Consider the following 18,666-nt stretch of genomic DNA (forward strand, 5'->3'; position numbering starts at 1 on the left):
GAAGCTCAGTGGTTAGGGCGCTCGGCTACTGAGCCGGAGTACCCGGGTTCGAATCCAGCCGCGGCGGCCGCGTTTCGATGGAGGCGAAACGAAAAGGCGCCCATGTACTGTGCGATGTCAGTGCACGTAAGGATCCCCAGGTGGTCGAAATATTCCCGAACCCTCCACTACAAAGTAACTTTTTCTCTCATTCACTCCCACCTTCCTCCCTTCTCTTAGAGCGCAGTTTGGGTGTCCACCGAGAAGTGAGACAATTACTGTGCCATATTTCCTTTCCTCAAAAACAAATTTTTTAAAAAGTCCGAAAATTTTGGCAATGATAACGGCTGCATAGTGTGGACTGTTGCCTGCGCGTCGCCGAGATACCATCACGCACTGTCGGTAAAGGTTCTACCCACAAGCTATCTCATCGCTCAGCAAAGGCGGCATCCATAGTATAGATTCGATGCGCCATATCCACAGAAATTGCCACATCTGCATGAATAGGGGTCGATGGACTTGTCAAGCTGTTCTGCTCTCGCAGATTTTATCCTCGGCCCTCCCCAGCGAAAATGGGAAAATAAACTCATGTTATATGACAAACTGACATTTGCGTCTTTGCTAGAACCAACCTTCTCTCACCTGACTCACGCTAGGCCTAACTGAATGGCCCGTCGGCATCGTGTTTGCAAAGGGCATATTCTGAAGACATGCAGGCCTCAGGACGTCCATCGGCCTTATCTCAAAGATGGTCTATGGGGGTTTAATGTCACAAAGCAACTCAGGCGATGTGGGACGCCGTAGTGAAGGGCTAAGATAATTTCAACTACCTGGGGATCTGAGAGAGTGCTACTTTCTAGCCACGGGAAAAACGGGCAGCGACACAAAAACATGCGCCAATGCTTCGCCCGACTGATGGAGACTCACGCATATGGTATACAAGCTGCACAATCGAAGCCCGCGTTATAGCATTCGTTTTCATTAGCACATGCAAGGCACCACCCAATCCCGAAGCAGCCAGTTTGGAGCAATTTGCCCCAATTAACCTGCTGTTTATCAGGATGGTGCAGGTTATCCGATTTGGCACTGTTTGACGCAAGGATGGCATCACTGAATAATGTAACGAGGAGCGTGTTTATTACGGCAGTGAACAAGCATGGACATTACACGACCATCTGCCTGGCGACCTGAAACGCCGAGATGAGAGAACTCAGCTGGATTTTCTCACTAGTGCCAGCGGCAAGTCGGTACCTGCAAGAAAGAATGAGAGAGGTCTCAAATGAATGCATGGCAATGTCAAACAAACACCTTGTAGAACCTTAATGCAGGACATGGCTTCTATGCAGTGGCGGAACTGACAACAGGCTTCTAGGAGCAGCTTTTGTAGTAGAAGAAATTACAATCTGTAGCAGCAATTTCAGGTTTCATAGCAAAAAAAATGACGTTTTGTAGCAGACGTTCCAGCTTATGCACCAGAAAAAAATTGTTGCGTGGCAAAATTTCTGCTTTGGGAGCTGGCGGATTCAGATGTTCATTATTATCACAGCAAAACAAAAAAGATCAAACACCATAAACTCAAATATGCAGTCATTATATCGCTTTTTAAGCCAGATGGGCACCATTTATCATTTCAATACAAAACAAAAATAAAGGGCTAGCCATCATGTTGGACGCCAGCCTATTTTGTTTGCCTTGTTCTCATTTCCCTGTGCCACGCTGACTAATCCTCTTATCTGAGTTTTACAGGTCCACCCAGCACCTCCCCCCCGTCGCAGCCCCTCCAAAGCCTTTGTTCATTACACACCCCCCGGATATAAGTTTTTCCACTATAGCAGCTTAACGAATCAAGATTCACCTCTCTCCCCTTCCTGACACGCATCCCCTCTCACACCACTTTCCTTCCCCCACCCGTGGCCTTCCTCCTCGGAGCGAAGGCCCTATTTAATCCCTGCCAATGATGAACGCTTTGCCCAGACGAAGACAAGTCCCCTTGTCGAAACGTTGGCTCAAGCAACCTGAGGTTTTCCCCTCCCTTGTTCATTTTGTGATGGTACACAATAGGGTTCTAGCTTAGTTAAACCTATTATGTGTGCAAGCATTCCCAAATCGCTAAGGCCAAATGACAAGCGGCAGTTTGGGTTACAATGTGAGCGGCACAATCCATGCATGTTGCATTTGAACAATGATCAGCGGAATGATTTTGGCAGCAATATTTTCTAATCAGCACATCAATAACACATGACTGATCTAAGCCTTCAGCTTTGATAGTTAAAATTTTGCACGAAAATTTCGTGAAGATTCAAATCGTTCACAAGGGTAGTGGTCGGCTGCATTGTGGCAAGACATGATGATGTGTCGTGTGGTGCTGCACTTCCGTTTTCCGATCCACGAGCGCGGAGAGCAGCTGCGGGAGCTCTTGTTGGCAACCAACCAATTTATTTCATGCAAGGCCTAGCACTACAGTGCGTGCTGGTAACCGGCCACACAAAGATAGTGCAGGTTCATTTAGGTGACAAGCTAATGAGCGTTGTTTAGAAACGCCACAAGCTTTGACTGCGAGTTCGGGGGACAGGAAAATTGCTAATTTTCGGATATTCGTCTGACACTTCGAAAGGAAAATGCAAGGTACTACTCAAATCAAACAGCAAACTCTATTCAAGAGCTATTACACATTTTGGATATTTCCACACCCCTACTTCCTGTGGTGCTGTCGTGGAAAGACCGTGCAGCCAATATTTAAAAAGCACCGGCTTAATTTTAAGTTTCGTTCTTGCCAAAATTTTTCAGTGACCTCTTGGTGTAGGCGTGGCGCTAAAGTGAGCAAACACTCGATTTTGCAGCACCACACATTACAATTTGCCTTTTGGTGCAATTGGTGAGACAGTTCCAACACTCCTTCAATGCCCGTGCGTCCACAACAATCTCCGTTCCAAATCAGATCAATGTATTTTCTAGACAACAAGGCACGTCCAGCAAAACTGCGCTCTTACAGAAAAAGCCGAGCCAGAGTGCACATGTGCAGAATTTTAGTGCACTAGACTATACGCAGAATGGTATAGTGTAAACTACAAAATTAGCGACCTTTGTGCAAATCGTACGAAAGTACGACTGTGCCATTCAATGAGAGCGCCACCCGCTCGAGAACAAATGCATCGTCGCAACTGTACTTTTCGGCATATAGGCCTCAATTATACAGACTCTTTTCTTCTGCACTGCCTCAGCTCACCTTGATGACACAGCTTATGTGGCAATTCGATAGTGCTCTGTATCGAAACTCTATCGAAACAATGGAAATGTCACAAATCTTGCCAGGCTTGAAACATAAGCCCATATGCAATGAAAACATGAATACCAAGACATGGATCACCCCTAAGCTCAAAGCACACTCACTCAATTTCTGCCATCTTGTCAATCAGGTACATCTTCACTTGATCCGCAAGCTCAACTGTTTTCGAGAAAGTAGTAAAGCCATCATCAGTACACAGCCAGGGCATTGGAAAGTGAATCATCATCATCATCAGCCTATTTCCACTGCAGGGCAAAGGCCTCTCCCATGTCTCTCCAATTAACCCTGTCCTTTGCCAGTTGCAGCCACCATATCCCCGCAAACTTCTTAATCTCATCTGACCACCAAACTTTCTGCCGCCCCCCGCTACGCTTGCCTTCTCTTGGAGTCCACTCCGTTGCCCTTAAGGACCAGCGGCTACCTTGCCTTAGCATAACATGCCCATTATTTCCTCTTGATTTCGACTACGATGTCATTAACCCGCATATGTTCCCTCATCCACTCCGCCTGCCTTCTACCATTTTTCTTTCCATAGCTCGCTGCGCTGTCCTTAACTTAAGCTCAACCCTTTTTGTTAGCCTCTATGTTTCTGCCCGTAGGTGAGTACTGGTTAGATACAGCTGTTGTATACTTTCCTCTTAAGGGATAGTGGTAAACTACCATTCATGATCTGAGAGAACCTGCCATATGCTCTCCACCCCATTCTTATCCTTCTAATTATTTCCCTCTCATGATCCCGATCAGCAGTCACTACATTCCCTAAGTAGACATATTCCGTTACTCCTTCTAGCACCTCGCTACCAAATGTGAACTGTTGTTTCCTTGCTAGACTGTTGAACATAACTTGAGTTTATGCACGTTAATTTTTAGACCCACCCTCTGGCTCTGCCTGTCTAACTGATTGATCATGCTTTGCAGTTCACTCCTGGGTGAATTAGCAAGGCAATGTCATCAGCGGATCGCAGATTACTTAGGTATTCCCATAAAATCTTATCCCCAGCTGTTCCCAACCCATGCCTCGGAATACCTCCCGCAAATAGGCGGTGAATAGCATTGGCAAAGCATGTCCTGAGTGACTTAGCAAGGCAATGTCATCAGCGAATCGCAGATTACTTAGGTATTCTCCATTAACTCTTATCCCCAACTGTGAAACAAATGGCATTAATAAAATTTGTAACTTATACTATTTTACAATCTAATATATAATTGTGAAATTTATAAAGTAAGGCAGTCAACTAAAAAGAAAGAAATGTAATAAATTGATTCCATTCAGCATTAAAGAAGTTGTTTTAATAAGCATACAGCAGAATCTCAATGATACGAATTTTATGGGGTCACAAAAGTATTTGCACAATCCAAAATGAACAAAATCCGTCTGCAGAAGCACAAGAAATGCATTCACGCAGATCTGTTTACGGCAGAGGGATTGGCAGAGTGTGAGCTGCGCACCGGCCCTCCCTCACTACTCGCAGTGAGGGCCGACCGGCAATAGTGGCATTTGTATCATACGTAGTGGCACGGGAGAGTGTTCGAAACAGCCAAAACTCTGCCCATTGTACAGAATGAACACTGGCTGGGGAATTGTACGAATTCATCTCAACCACAATTTTATAATTGAGATTCTACTATGTTACAATGGTTCACAACTACCAAGGTCAACAGAAAACTATTGATACCGAAGTGGAAACAGGGCTAGAGATGTATTGTTTGTGCAAGGTTTAGAGTATCAGCTACTCACTTCTGTGCACATACAGGTGAACCTGTGTAAGCACATCTTGAAGAGCCAATCCTTTTCCCACTTTAAGCTTGGAAATGTCTGGTACACAGAGGAAATGTCAAGGACAAGACACATAACTTTCCGAATAACAAAATGCACATTTAAAGCGCCATAAACGGCACTTATGCACAGGGCTCCTATGACCATCTCATCATGAGTATACTTCATCATGAGATGAAGTACTTTGATCTTAACAGAGCGACTAGCTGGCTTGTTATGAAAAACACAAACACAAGTTAAGCCATTGATTTCCGATTTACGCTGCTGGACATTCTGAACCAATTTAATTTTCCATCCAGAGTGCTTTTTTGCTCTAATGCTTGTGTTGCTCTAAATATAAGTGCTTAGAAAATAAACTGCTGAAGATAATGGACAAAAGATGTTTTTTTACATTCCGAAAGCAATAATTCATGAATCTTAGGGATGCTATATTGCTATTGCGGATGTACTCCAGATTCAGGGCTCATTTTTGGTCGCTCTACATCACTGCTGTGGACCATCTTATCCGAAGAATGCGCTGAAAAGTCGCTTTCACTACTGCAGTTCATATCATCATCAATGTTAAAAAGAACATCCTTTTTTTTTTGTAACGAAAGCCACACAGCCACACCTAAGATACTGCCCTGCGAAATTAATCTGCCGTATCAGAAATCACTGAAATAAAATATCAGCCGACGAAACAAGAAAACTCTCCACTACAAACAAAGTAAATCTTAACTGTGACAACATTTGAGAAACTTTTCACACCCTTCCTGTTCATGAAAAAACCCTCACCACACCCCCAATAATGAATTTTCTGCCAAATCCACTCAAATACACTCCTTAACCCTGACTGTTCTTTCCTATAGAGTCTCTGGCCCTCCCCAGCTTGCCCAAATAGGCCTGACCCCTATGCCAATATTCCCTGTTCTCATGACCTGTTGCCATTATATCACCCCCATTACCATACCCCTCTTCCCCAATATGGCGGGCTTGGCTAACAACGGACCAGATGATGGACCAGTTGACTTTCATCACCCTGGCTCAGGATATGCTCGACGCTTAATATGTTGTAACGTTGTAACGCAGTGCCAGAAACAAGGTTAGTGGTCAACACATTTCTCTAACTATACTCATTAGCACGCTAGAACTTGTAAGCAGTCCTGTTTTAATCTTGAGAGTTAAAGAATAAGGCAACATGAGAGGATACGGCTGTAAGAGAAAGTGAAGTCCTCGTTCAGGAGGGTGCTAACGATGTCGTTGATGTCCTCCTTGAGCGGGTGTCCCACGCACAGGTAAACATTGGTCTCGTTCACTTCATCGAAGGCCATGCTTGTGCTCTGAAGCAAGACACAAACACTCCATGACACTGTGAAGCGATACAAAGTGCAGCGAAACATTACCCAAAATTAACCGAGCTAAATCTCAATCTGATGAAGATGAGCTGTTAAAACGAGTATATAGGTGGAGGTGGTAGTGCACCGACAATGATAATTATATTAAGGTGGGGTGAGACTTTGTTTTGTCAAAAAATTCACTCTGAGATTTTGTGACCTTCTGATAGAGACTTTCTTTATCTTTCAGAAAATATATCACACTTTGGTATATTCACGCTTTCGAAAATGACTTTTTTTGTCCTTTTTTGTTGTCACGTTGATCGGAAAAGTGGGTGCATCTTTATACGGTCTCTTCAATTCGGACACTTGCAAAAATTCACAGCTTTGAAGTTTTATCAGAAACACAAGTTTCGGTTTCGGTTTGGAATTTGGCCTTGTTTGTAGCACATTTTCCAGCCACTAGGTCTCGTCTTGTAGCTCTTTTGTCAAGGGAAGTTTTGACGAATAGAAACTTTTCCGAGATTTTACCGGCGTTTTTCTTGAAACAACATTTTTGGAGGTTTGTGTGCCTTTTTCTCGGGAACTATGAGGCCTAAACAAACAAGATTTTCCCCAGGTGTTAATCAATGCCATTTACATAACTGGTAGCAGAATCAATAGCCTAAGTTCATTTGTATTTTTCTGTCTAAAAAAAATATTCATGGGTGGCAATTTCACTGCATCGACAAAAAAAAAAACATAATAATAAAACTAGTTATTGCTTGAAGTGTACAATTTTGGCACCAGTGTGTAAAGCGTTGCTACTCTCATACAAAATTTCACACTCTGCAGATAGCAGATTTTAAGAAAAGGGTATAGCAGTAAAAAAAAAAAAAGAATACTGTACAAATTTCAATCTAGTTTTGAGCTCTAATGTAAGCGACGTTTATCTTTAAGGTTTCTTGCAAATTTTATAGCCATAACTTTTATTGCAACTGCTGTACAGACAACGTTTCAAACCCATCTTCAAATTCTCACCCCCCCTCAACAAATGAGAGACAACAAATCTACGAACAGATGAGAGGCTCCACCTATGTTGCCTGTGCAGCACACGTTACATTGGGAGACGTCTAATGAAAACACTCCAAATAAAGGACAAGGTGCAGGGCACTTCAAACTGAAGATTTGTTTGCAGAGCGAGACTCCCTTAGGTTACAAACTGCTAAAAAAGTTTAAATGAAATAATTTTAAACATTCAAATTTAATGTTGCAAATGACATCATAAAGTCTTCTGCTCAAACCAATCAAACAATTTCGAAATTAAACTGATCTATTGTGTTCAGTAAAGCCCAAAATGTTTGTATAGTCAGAAAAAACAGAAGCTACATGTCTGGGACTGCCCCGACAAGTGGCAAAAGAAATCAAGTGAGGTGAAGGTAGAATAAAATGTGCACAAACCTGAAGAATGTTGAGTGCTTTCCTCATGTCACCCTGGGCCAGATCCATGAGTGCTTTCTTGCCATCAGCTGTGACAGTCAGTCTGCAACACGCATGTATCGACAAAAGAAAAGTTATAACAGCATCTACATCAACCCATGACTAAAGCTATCATGAAAACTGCAGTAATTATTGGTCCAATATTTAGGGAACTTCCTAATAAGGGAGTAATTACCCATTAGTATCAATCCAAATGTAGCCACACCGCCACAAAGAAAAACTACAAAGTTTCTGTGAAAGCTGTACAGCTTTCCTTTGTAGCCGAATGGCTGCGCTTGGGTATCTAGATGCTAATGACCTTTATTACAATCTATTCCATCTTGCGGGATTCTCCTAAACATTGGACTACCATCATTCCTTTTTCAAGTTACTCGTCAGTTCACACTTGCCCTATAATTTGCTAGTCGTCCTGGTTAGCTTAGATGGTAGGGGAACTGCCCCAGACAAGTGATGGTTCTGGGTTAGAACCCTGGATCAAAACAAATTTACTTTTCTTTACTCCCCCCCCCCCCTTTTGCCCTCCAACCTTTTTTTTTTTTGTAACTTACGTCCGAAAAGAGGAGAAGTCAGCCAACGCGTGGAGTGCCTTTCAGCCAGCCATGTGTTGGCTTGCCACTCTGGCATTGGTGGAGTGATATGTAGCGATTGGGGAAAGCAAGGAGTCCATATGTATTTTTATTTCCGTGGGCCCAATTTGTGACTATGCGGTCTGCGACTGAAACTATTTATTCACGGAACCTTAAAAAAAAAAAAGAACGAAAGCAAAGCCGCCTCGTGACTGGCTGAAAGGAACTCCACGCGTTGGTTGACTCCTCTTCTCTTCGGAGGAGAGTTCAAAAAAAAAAAAAAAAAAAAAAAGGCGGGAGCCGGGACATTTAATTCGATTTGATAGAAAATTCGGCCGCACAGCACAATAATTCGAAGCTTTTAAGAGTGCTCGGAGAGTGTAGATCAAGTTACCGTAGTAAAAAGATGATTTCAGGTTCCTCTTTAGTGCACCTTTAAGAACAGTGTCGATGTCCCAAATGAGAACAGTAATATGATCAATATTTTCTCAACAATATTTATTAAATATGGTCAACCAAACTCCATAAACAGGTACTTGCTAACACAGAGAAATAATGTTTTTAAAGAGGGCCTCAAGTGCAGTTCTGTTGATCACAAGAAACAACTGTGAATTGTTGTGGTTCCAAAAGAGCAACATCAGCTTGAAATTTTTTTTCTAAATAAACATAAAGAGCACAGTAATTAAATAGACAGCACATTTATTTAAGTCAAAATCTCTTCACCATTTATTTTCAATTCATATCTCATATTGACTATCCACCCTTTGAATCATGTCTTCTAACTGTTAACCCTTTCGCTGTCGGGTGTTTCTGCCCGTGACGCACCCCCAGTGTCGCACACTTCTGGGATGATGGTCCCGCCGTTTCAACGTCAGAATCTGATGATGCGGAACTCGCCTCTTCCTCGGATGAGACGCTGTCAGAGTCCGAATCCGAGCTCGGCTCGTATTTAGAATCTGAAGAGCCACCGCTCCAATGCGCAGAGGAAGGTCCCGCGTGGTCAGCCATATCCGAGAGTAACCACGCGCAGCGGGTGTGTGCTTTCAGTGGCCCGCAAAACGGAGAGAAATGGGACGCTGTGTAATAAAGATGAGAGAGGGAGATGGAAAAAGGCTAAAACAAAGTTGAGGGGCTTTGCTTTTGCTGCTGCCAGCCGCAAGCGAGGGTGCGACGAGAGAGCGAAAGCAGCGATCAAGTCATGTGTCAGTCTCTTTGACTCTCGGAGTGGCAACGGCGCGCGCCCTTGAACTTGAAGCGCCGTAGCTCACACACCGACAGAAGAAAAATAAAAACCTGCAAAACAGCGGCAGATGGCAGAACAACCCTTGGAACCATAACCACACGCGTGCGTCATGATCCGGGGAACGGGAGCGACCGTGCCATTCAGCAAAGAGAGAGGGGTGGGATGGCAGTCGCTCCGTACTCTTCAATACACGTACCAAAACAGTAAGGGGCGAAAATACGAACTTGTAGAAAGATTCAACAGATGGCGCAGCTAGTCCAAGAGCGTCAGCCTTGTGCTCAAGCGCGAAATTTTGAACGCATGATAGAGAACGTACCGGTACGTCAGTGACACTGTGGGGGGGAAGCGCGAAAACGTACCGGTACGTCCGTGACAGTGAAAGGGTTAATGATGGTAACCCTGCTTACCATCCTGAAGCACCTGCTCAAAGTGCACCAGATGTACGAGTGGGATACAAGTGCATTCATCTAGACAGCTCAGTGTGGTTGTTTTCTGAATACATATACGGTATATGATGAGGCATGAAACTTAACTTACTTTATATCTCATTTTTTACTGCTACACACCGCATAAAGCAGGGTCACTAGTCTGAGATGTTCATGGGTACTTTACCTGCTGAACATGTTAAATCACCTCCTTCAAAGGGAGTTCAGGACTAATTTAATGACATGTCATCCGTTACTCTAACCACTAGCTGCTGCAATGATTGCACATGACCCTTCTGATTGACTCTGCTGTGGTCGCTGCAATTTCTATGTTCGTGAACTGCTTCCTGTGGGGTGTGCACGGAAATGAACCACAGTATGTTCAACCCGATTCTAGTCCACCACCTGCCGGCTATAACTGTTGGCAGGAGATAATCTTGACAAATATGCATCAGCCAGTTGAACGTTGTTCTCATAAAAGACCCTGCCTTGCATGCCAGCACCTCCCGTACTGCATGCACGATGACACGCACAGGGAAATTTTTAATGCAGGAATGCATTTAACGGCTACACTTGTGCCTTTCTTTGCCCACAAATTCTATCCATAACCCGCCCAACAACTGGTATTGCTGCAAATTCTGTCTGTTCATTTTCTGTCCATGCCTTAAAGGACCTAAAGGACCTGCATAAGTGCTCAATGTAGGTGCTGTAATGCGTTTCAAAAATACTTGTTTCCTGTTTTTTGTAAGTATTAGTTGACATTATCATTAGTTTGAGCGTGGCCAAATATGCAGGTCTTTAAATTATCATCTACAAAAAAAGGTTACATACGCACGGCGCCTAAAAGAAGATTGTTGTGTACCACCAGGCAGCGGCAATCAGGACGAGCTCCCACTGCAAGCTCACTGGCGGCGCTCGGTACATGGGTGTACTCTAGGGTGCACAAATAACCTTCGCTGTGAGGACACCAGATAACGCCATGTGCCCCATCAGGATAGTGTGTTTCAATACAGCTTCCTTTGGTAGAGTGGAGACACCTATTGTCTAATCGAGAGATGCCATTTTGAAGCACAGAAGTTGTGCCAACCCTTACAATGAGAGAAAGGTGGTAAAATTTGTTCTGAAATAAAGCTTCATTGTGTAGAAGCACTATTGATCGCTCTGATGTCTCAAAGGTGCCGAAATCCTGGTTTCCAGAGAAATATTTTGACTGGCTAAATAAACCCATGCTCCAAAATGGCAGAGATGTCACCACCCTACAAAAGGAAGCTGTATCGAGGCACCAGGATAGCTGCTGCATCAGCAACATACTCGACGAGTCCTGGGTGCCAATCGCAAAGAAAACATGCACTGCGACTACCAAGAAGAACACGGGCCTCACCTGCAAGAGGACACACTTTCCAATAATACAAGTGAGTACGCTCACAATTCACGCACCTCAGGGAATGATGTTCAACAAGGTGGTATACAACTACAAGTGCTCACATTGTCAGGCTCTAAAGTACGTGGAAACAGAAATAAAAGGTGACAAGACGGCATCTTCGCGTACGGCCCAGCTGACTAGCAGCAAGCCAAACAGCAAATGGTTCAGATGTTTCAGATTCCAGCGTGTGCCAGAGGTTACCATAAGTTTGCAACAATTCGTCCAAGAAAGTTACTGCCAGCACGAGCGAGCCTTGCAAAGGGCACACAATCTGTCCCCTCGCCACTCACATATTCAGTAGCCAGACATGGTAATGCCGCCACGCCGATCTTTTCAAGCCTGTCCTGCGCACACTTGTGTGCAGAAGAGTATTTTTGCCATAGCTGTTTAGGGCAAAGTACTGCACTAGTCTTTTTGCTTACGCTGCTCAAATTACGTACGTCTTACCTCTCCTGTGTAATCACATGGTCAATGCGGGGCGACATCTGGGCGGCCGAGAGGGGACCGAAACGAAATCTGGTGCATCGTGACTGTAAGGCTGGGATGATCTTGGAGAGGTAGTTGCAGATGAGGCAGAAGCGGGCATTCTCCGTAAACTTCTCTATCACTGTTCACACATTCGGAAAGAAGAGAACAGGATAAAAACATTCAAAGACCACATAAATAGCAATGTGAAGGCACCTGCATCATATTATATCGGAAAGTAAAAATGCACCTAGAACAATTTTGCGCAAATGGGAATTCATTACTGAAAGGCTAGTTGCCTTCCGTTATGATATGGCAGTGAAGAAGAGACAAAGAAAGGAATGAAAAAAAAAAGTTGTTTTGCAGATACAAGACCTAATTTGTAAAGCAAATAATTGAAGCTCTAGAAATTGGCAAGGCCAGTGGCCCACGGCCCGCTATGGGTTGGAATTTTTGGTTTAAAGCGGAGGAAAAGAAAAGAAATCAAAGTACGCTGAATTCAGTTTTGAAAATTCAGTTTTAACCAAAAAGAGTCTGTAATCCTTGGCACGCAAGGCATAACTAGCAGGCTGTTGAGTACGGGTTACATTTAGTCAAAGTTGAAAATTAACTATGCAGGCAAGCCAGGGGCATGACAAGACGGCGCTAGTATTGGATACACAGCACAGTTGTGGTATTTGAGGTACATATCCGCTAGTTTACCCACTTTACATATCGGGGAGCACCGCTCCCTCACAGCCTGCTGCCTAAGCACTCTTTGTTCATTATCATTGCCCACTTGAAGCAGTTAGTCAATTAAGCAGGTTTATCAACAACATGTAGGACACTGACACGAAATGGTGCATGGCCCTAAAGAAAAGGAATCATTTTGTGGCTATAGTGAAGACCGACTGGCACTTCCTTCGCTGTCATCAACATGCAGACGACATGATGCTCCGCACACTCGCTCAATCCAGCGTGAAAACTCAACCATAACATGTCAGCCTAGTTCCTAGATGTAAACAGCCACTTGCATTTCTATCTGCCGGATATCTCATTTAACTTGGGTAACTTTTTTCAAGGTGACAGAAATTCTTCCAACAAGTACATCTACAAATACTACCATTTGCACGTTAATTACTGGTAAATAAAGAGTTTATGCTGAAAAAAACATTGAGACAGACTCTAAATGACTTTTGACCACACAGGATTGCCACAATAATTAAGCAAAAAAAGTCAGTAAGTCATTCGTAGAAAATAATATTCGCCAGAAAAACAAACACGAAAATTGTGTCCTGAAATACTGAAAAAAGTCCGCCAAATTTTCAAGAAGTAGAAACCAAAAAGTCCTACCCCTGGTATTAGCTTACAAAAAAAGAAAGAAGAAAAGAAATGAACTACTTTGGACCTAAGACCAGGGTTTGATTCATGCAGTTATCAACACAATCGATAGACGGGGAAGTAAGCAATACGATATGCTGTATGATGGGTTTGTTACAGAGCAGCTGCTGTATAAAGCAAGTGACATTTCAATAAAAGCCAGAGATGTTAGTTGTGCTGCGTCCCATCAAGTTCATTCCTTTTGTCATCTATCTCTTCTTGAGGTAACTCTCCCAGCTAAAAATGCAAGTTGTATGAAATTATGGAGTACTTTTTTCCATTGTCTTTCAGTGCTTTGACTGGCATTACATTCATAGCTCTACACCAAATCCTCCTGCCGCAACCTGCATGTGCACCTTGGATGTTTTTTAAATTTTGTTTTTGCATACTGCAATGTTCAAGTTCGATTAAGGCATTTTTGCCAACATATTAAGCTGTAACACAAGTTAATAAGCACTAAAGTTTGGGCACTGTCTCTGTGTTGTTGGATGTTACTGCCTTGTCTGTTATACCAACACCTAATACTAGGTCTCAAACAAATCTTGTTATCTTCACAGTATTTGCAATTGCTAAAAACAAAATACATTTTATTTAAAAACAAAGTGCACGAAATTTTTCTTAGATTTTTACATTGTTCAGCACTGTTGCTTTGTGCCTAAATATTCAGAAAAGTGAGGAGTTGCAAAGTATTAAAGCCTTTACTATCCTCTCGCCTATTCTTAATATCCCCTCTATAGATGACCTTGTCCTTTTCAGCTAACTGCATGGGCGTCCGGAGGGGGGGGCAAGGGGGGGCGGCTGCACCCCCCTGGAAAATCACTCCCTCGAACCGTGAGTGATGGCCGCACGCCAGGGGCCGTGGTGGGCTCAGCCAAAAGGGTAAAAGCAGCCCCGCTTCCACGCTTTGGGTCACATCTGCGAAATGCAGCGTCCGGGCACGCGTCTTTATGCCGTTTTCAAACCACGCCATCGTTAGCTCTGTTGAAGGCCGACCTGTTGCAGACATACAGCGGCACCGGCGAGCATGTGTTTCAAGCCGTCTTGAAATGGGTGCCTGTTTCTTTGATCTCTAGACAGATAGCGACACGGAGGCAGACAGTGCACAGTGCATCTTGTTTTCGCCTTCGTTATGCCGGCCACCGATGAATTCTTCAGGAGGGAAAGACAAATCAGCCGTGTCCACCCCCGCTTTGTCGGGCTGCTCATGGGCAAGCGGGCGATCAGTTGGCGCCGCCGCCGCTCGCTGTGGCTCCGATCCACGGGAGAGCGCAGTGCGGTAGAAGCGCCGCTATCAGAATCTTCGGCAAAGGAGATTAGCATCTTTTGTTCACGGCAACGCAGTCTCCAGAGGCGCCCCCACACCAGCGTCCCTTGCGTCTTCTCCGAAAACCAGCGCCTTTGGTCAACACAGCCCGATGGCGCCTGCCTGGCTCGCCTGTCACCTCTGGCTGGGCCTCAAATGACAACAGCGCCCGTGTACTGTGCGAGGTCAGTGCCCGGTAAAGAGACCCAGGTGGTCGACATTATCCGGAGCTCTGTACTACTCCGTTCCTCATAACCTGAGTCGTTTTGGGGCTCTGAACCCCATAAAAACACACAAAACAAATTTTCCTACCGGAGTGGCGAGTGTCCCTTCCCCTTGGAAGTCGCACGGAAGTAAGCCCTTGCACGTGTGCGCGCCTCTGTATTTGTGCTTCGGTGTTTTTAGTGGCCGTTTGTCAACGAAGCTGAGAACAACCAAGACAGTGGACGAGAAAACTACGAGCGGCGAGCAGTGTGCGTGCGGTTGCTCGACTGTGCGGATGCGCGAGCAAGATGGAGCGAGGTGTATGAAGCTGCGAGCGTGCATTTATCTTGTAAATAAGTTTTCGTTGTATGTATAGACATCTTTTGTTTTCAACGTGCGCGTTCAACCGTTTTTCCAATCAATGTGTGTGACGAGTGTGCACCGAGAGCGTGTAATGAAGCACAGAAATGAATTTATCACCCGTGTAATCACGCAATTCGCCCAGAAAAATCCGTGGAGTCTACAGTTGCTGTTCAAGGAAGACTGACTGAGTGACTGTAGTTGCGTGTTTGTGACCATATTGAGCTGTGTGCTGGTCATCAATCCGGGTGAGTCGAGAACCCGTATGCAGCAATACTGAGCACTCTTCTCCACGAAGTGACAGTATATTTTTGGATGTTTTATTAATTTTAATTGTTTCTTCGTTGATAAACTGCAATGTATCTCTCCTAGCCACACTTTAATTTGCTGTTTGTAATTTTTATTTCATGTGTGTATTTCACTTATTTTTTATTTATATATAAATAAATAAATTCATACCGCAAATAGTGCCTTTTTGCTACGAACGTGCCCCCCCCCCCCCCCCCCCCCCCCTCCGGCGCCAACAACCAATGGGGCCCCCCCCTGCAAAAAATTCTGCGGACGCCCTTGGCTAACTGTAATTACTCAATCACTCCAAGAAACACTAATGCAAAACATTGAGGCTCAGTAAATAAACTATTGAAAAATGTAGCAACTTAAGAGGAGAGTAAATTTGATTAAATGACTTTGCAGCCACCAGAAGATAAGTAGCACTGACTGTAGATCATTAGTTAATAGTTACCAAAGATTACATGAGCTTGCTTGTCTCTTTTATAAGAACTAGTAGTAAGTAAGAACTTTGTAGCCGTATGGCTGCGCTTGGGTGGATGCCAATGAGTAATTACTCCCTTATTACAAGAACTAGTAGTAAAAGTAATTTAAGGTAAAGCCGCATTAGTAGGAAAACATTGTGAAATCCATGTGATTAAGAGCATCTGGACAGCAGACCACATTTTCCCTTGCACTGCAAATGGGTTTCAGTGTTTGTTTAGCGAGATGCTACAGTAACAAGAGCAATATGAGGTAGTTAATTCAGCTACACACCACAATGCAAGCAGGTATTTAAGAATATCTATGTTATATCTCTCTTGGCTCCTCATGGAGTCTCCTCCCATGTGTAATTGAGAGAGAGCTGTTGTGGCCCATGGGCAGAAATGCTTGACTGGCTTTAAGATGCTCATGCAGCGTTTTATAGAAAACCCAACAGATTGCCTGGAAAGTTTCTCCCCAGTGTAGCCACCACCATAAAAAATAGAGAGAAAGGAAAGGAAAGGACTCACCTCTACGCAGTGCATTTTGTGCATCATTCGTCATGGCATCAGCTTCATCAAGTACGATCAGCTTAAAGCCAGTACTGAAAAAGGAAAGATCAATTTAGACGCACACTACAGAGTCACAAGAAGCGTACACGACACAACTACTTGAGCTTTTCAGACACAGACAATAAATAAATGAGAAAAGGAAGCAAACAACATGAAAAACTTACTTAAATATTGTTTTGGTGCTTGCAAAGCTCAATATCTCCCCACGGACAATACCAATTCCTCTGTCGTCTGAAGCATTGAGCTGGATAAAAAAAAGAATGTTGATCAGTTTACATTTTCACAGCACCAAGGCTAACAGATGAGAAGGTGAGAAAACTTCGTTTTCATGGCTCAAGCTACCATGCACATTAAATTGCAAAGAAAGAAAGATACCCTGAGCTGCATGAAACCATATTATCGACAACATGTACCACATAACACATGTACTATTAGCAAGACATATAAGACGGTTCCACCCATCAAATCCTTAATGAAAGCAAGTGCAAGTTGAAACACATGACGCACATGCAGTGAGACATAAGGTCAATAGCCACAAAACTGTACAGTCCATACAATAGGCCGTAGGCTGGTACACTTACTTCCGCTTTTCATCAGCTTTTTTTGTCTGATTCATGTCCATAACACTTCACCAATAAGGCGTACATTATAGCACATCCCTATTAGGATAACCACGGAGTGTTCTTTGTTTATTAGTCTATATGCTACATTTTCTGTCGCTCCCGGGTACAGTGGCTGCTTGCTCGATACATTAAGACCTGGCACATAGAGCAATAATTATGTTTTCAGTGATCAGCTTTGGTAGGAAATTTGCTGTTAGGTGGGTTTAAGCAACAAATTTGGGCAGTAGTATTATGCTGGTAGAGATCGGAAACCACACATTTTTAGCTCAAGGGTACATTGCGACCATGCCATGTTTCATTTAAAAAAGCTAACCCATCATTATGCACGTTAAAAATTCAAGCAAGAAACTCTGTGAATTGTAAGCACTGACAGAATAATAAATATGATTGCAAGATTTATAAGAAAATGTAGACTATGCAGCAAATATAAATTTGGGGCTACAATACATGCATGAAACTAGCTTAGTAATCAGCATTATCAATGCCTCCTGCAGAACAAGAAAGCTTAAGGCCACCAGCCACTACTGGAATGCACTGCACACAAGTGCACATTCCCACCTCACATACCAAAAAAAGGGCTCAAAATCTTCAATTCATTCCTGTACAAAACGAAGAACCGTTTAGATACCGGTTTTTATAACACTGTTCATACGTTTTACTACCAAACACATGTATACTGCTACATGTATTGCTGACGCACCCTAACATCTACTAGCTTTGGATGCTCACAGCGAGAACTCATGTGGCACATCTCTGAAGCTTCGTTCCCAAGTGCCAAATTTCAAGATCAGGCCCACGAATGTCCCTCCTACATGCTACAGGACCACGATTATCACGTAGAAAAATAGGCAGCTACACTGTAAGCGAGAAACGTATCAAGGAATAAGTACTAATGCAGTAACAGATCTCACCTCCAGTACTTTTGAGGTGAACTCCCTCGGACTGTAGATTTGTTGCGCACATGCCAGTATTGTTGAAGTTTTGCCCGTCCCTGGAGGTCCATAGAAAAGCAAGTGCGGCAGCCTGTCCTCCTTAATAAACCTTCCAACTGAAAAAAGAAGCAGAAAAGCCAAGATGCTCAGCCTGCAGCACTTGGTATCGAATGGAAATCCCTCGCACTGTAACGCAAGCAACAGAAACATTATCATGCCCACGTCAGCATGTCACACTGCACCCTTTGGAACGAAACAAAAATAAATAAAAAGAAAGCACCACCGTTTTTGAAAACAAGAGAGGATTACAAACTCGTGCTAATTATGTCTTCATGTGCGATCAAGTCGTCGAGCTTCTGCGGCCTGTATTTCTCGACCCTGCGTAAGCGAAAAAGCACGCATGTTGGCGTTGAATGCTCTCGTCATGTGCAATGCGTTCAATAATAAAATTCACGATAATATGAGCGATAAAAAGTGTGAACCATGGTAAGTTGGTGGTAGCTTCCTTGCTGCTCATGCTGTTTTCCAGTTTTCCGCGCGCGATCCGACACGAGAGAGCCGAGAGAGAGAGCGAAAGGGAGACAAAAAAACGCGCGTCTAGAAAACT

General features: G+C 43.7%; 1 protein-coding gene across 1 annotated transcript; it reads right to left on the reverse strand.

Moving 5' to 3' along the window:
* Positions 1-1,094: 1,094 nt before the first annotated feature.
* Positions 1,095-18,624, reverse strand: RfC3 (replication factor C subunit RfC3). Its single transcript, XM_089570013.1, has 11 exons — positions 18,542-18,624; positions 18,373-18,437; positions 18,039-18,175; positions 16,669-16,748; positions 16,463-16,536; positions 11,939-12,098; positions 7,796-7,877; positions 6,232-6,361; positions 5,004-5,081; positions 3,370-3,424; positions 1,095-1,230 (listed from the first exon to the last, which is right to left on the reverse strand). Exons 1-11 carry the CDS (start codon positions 18,574-18,576, stop codon positions 1,143-1,145), a joined length of 984 nt encoding a protein of 327 aa, XP_089426139.1. The 5' UTR covers positions 18,577-18,624; the 3' UTR covers positions 1,095-1,142.
* Positions 18,625-18,666: the final 42 nt, after the last annotated feature.

Source organism: Amblyomma mixtum, chromosome 2 (assembly GCF_055824585.1).
Source record: "Amblyomma mixtum isolate Tamu chromosome 2, ASM5582458v1, whole genome shotgun sequence".
Lineage (NCBI taxonomy): Eukaryota > Metazoa > Arthropoda > Arachnida > Ixodida > Ixodidae > Amblyomma > Amblyomma mixtum.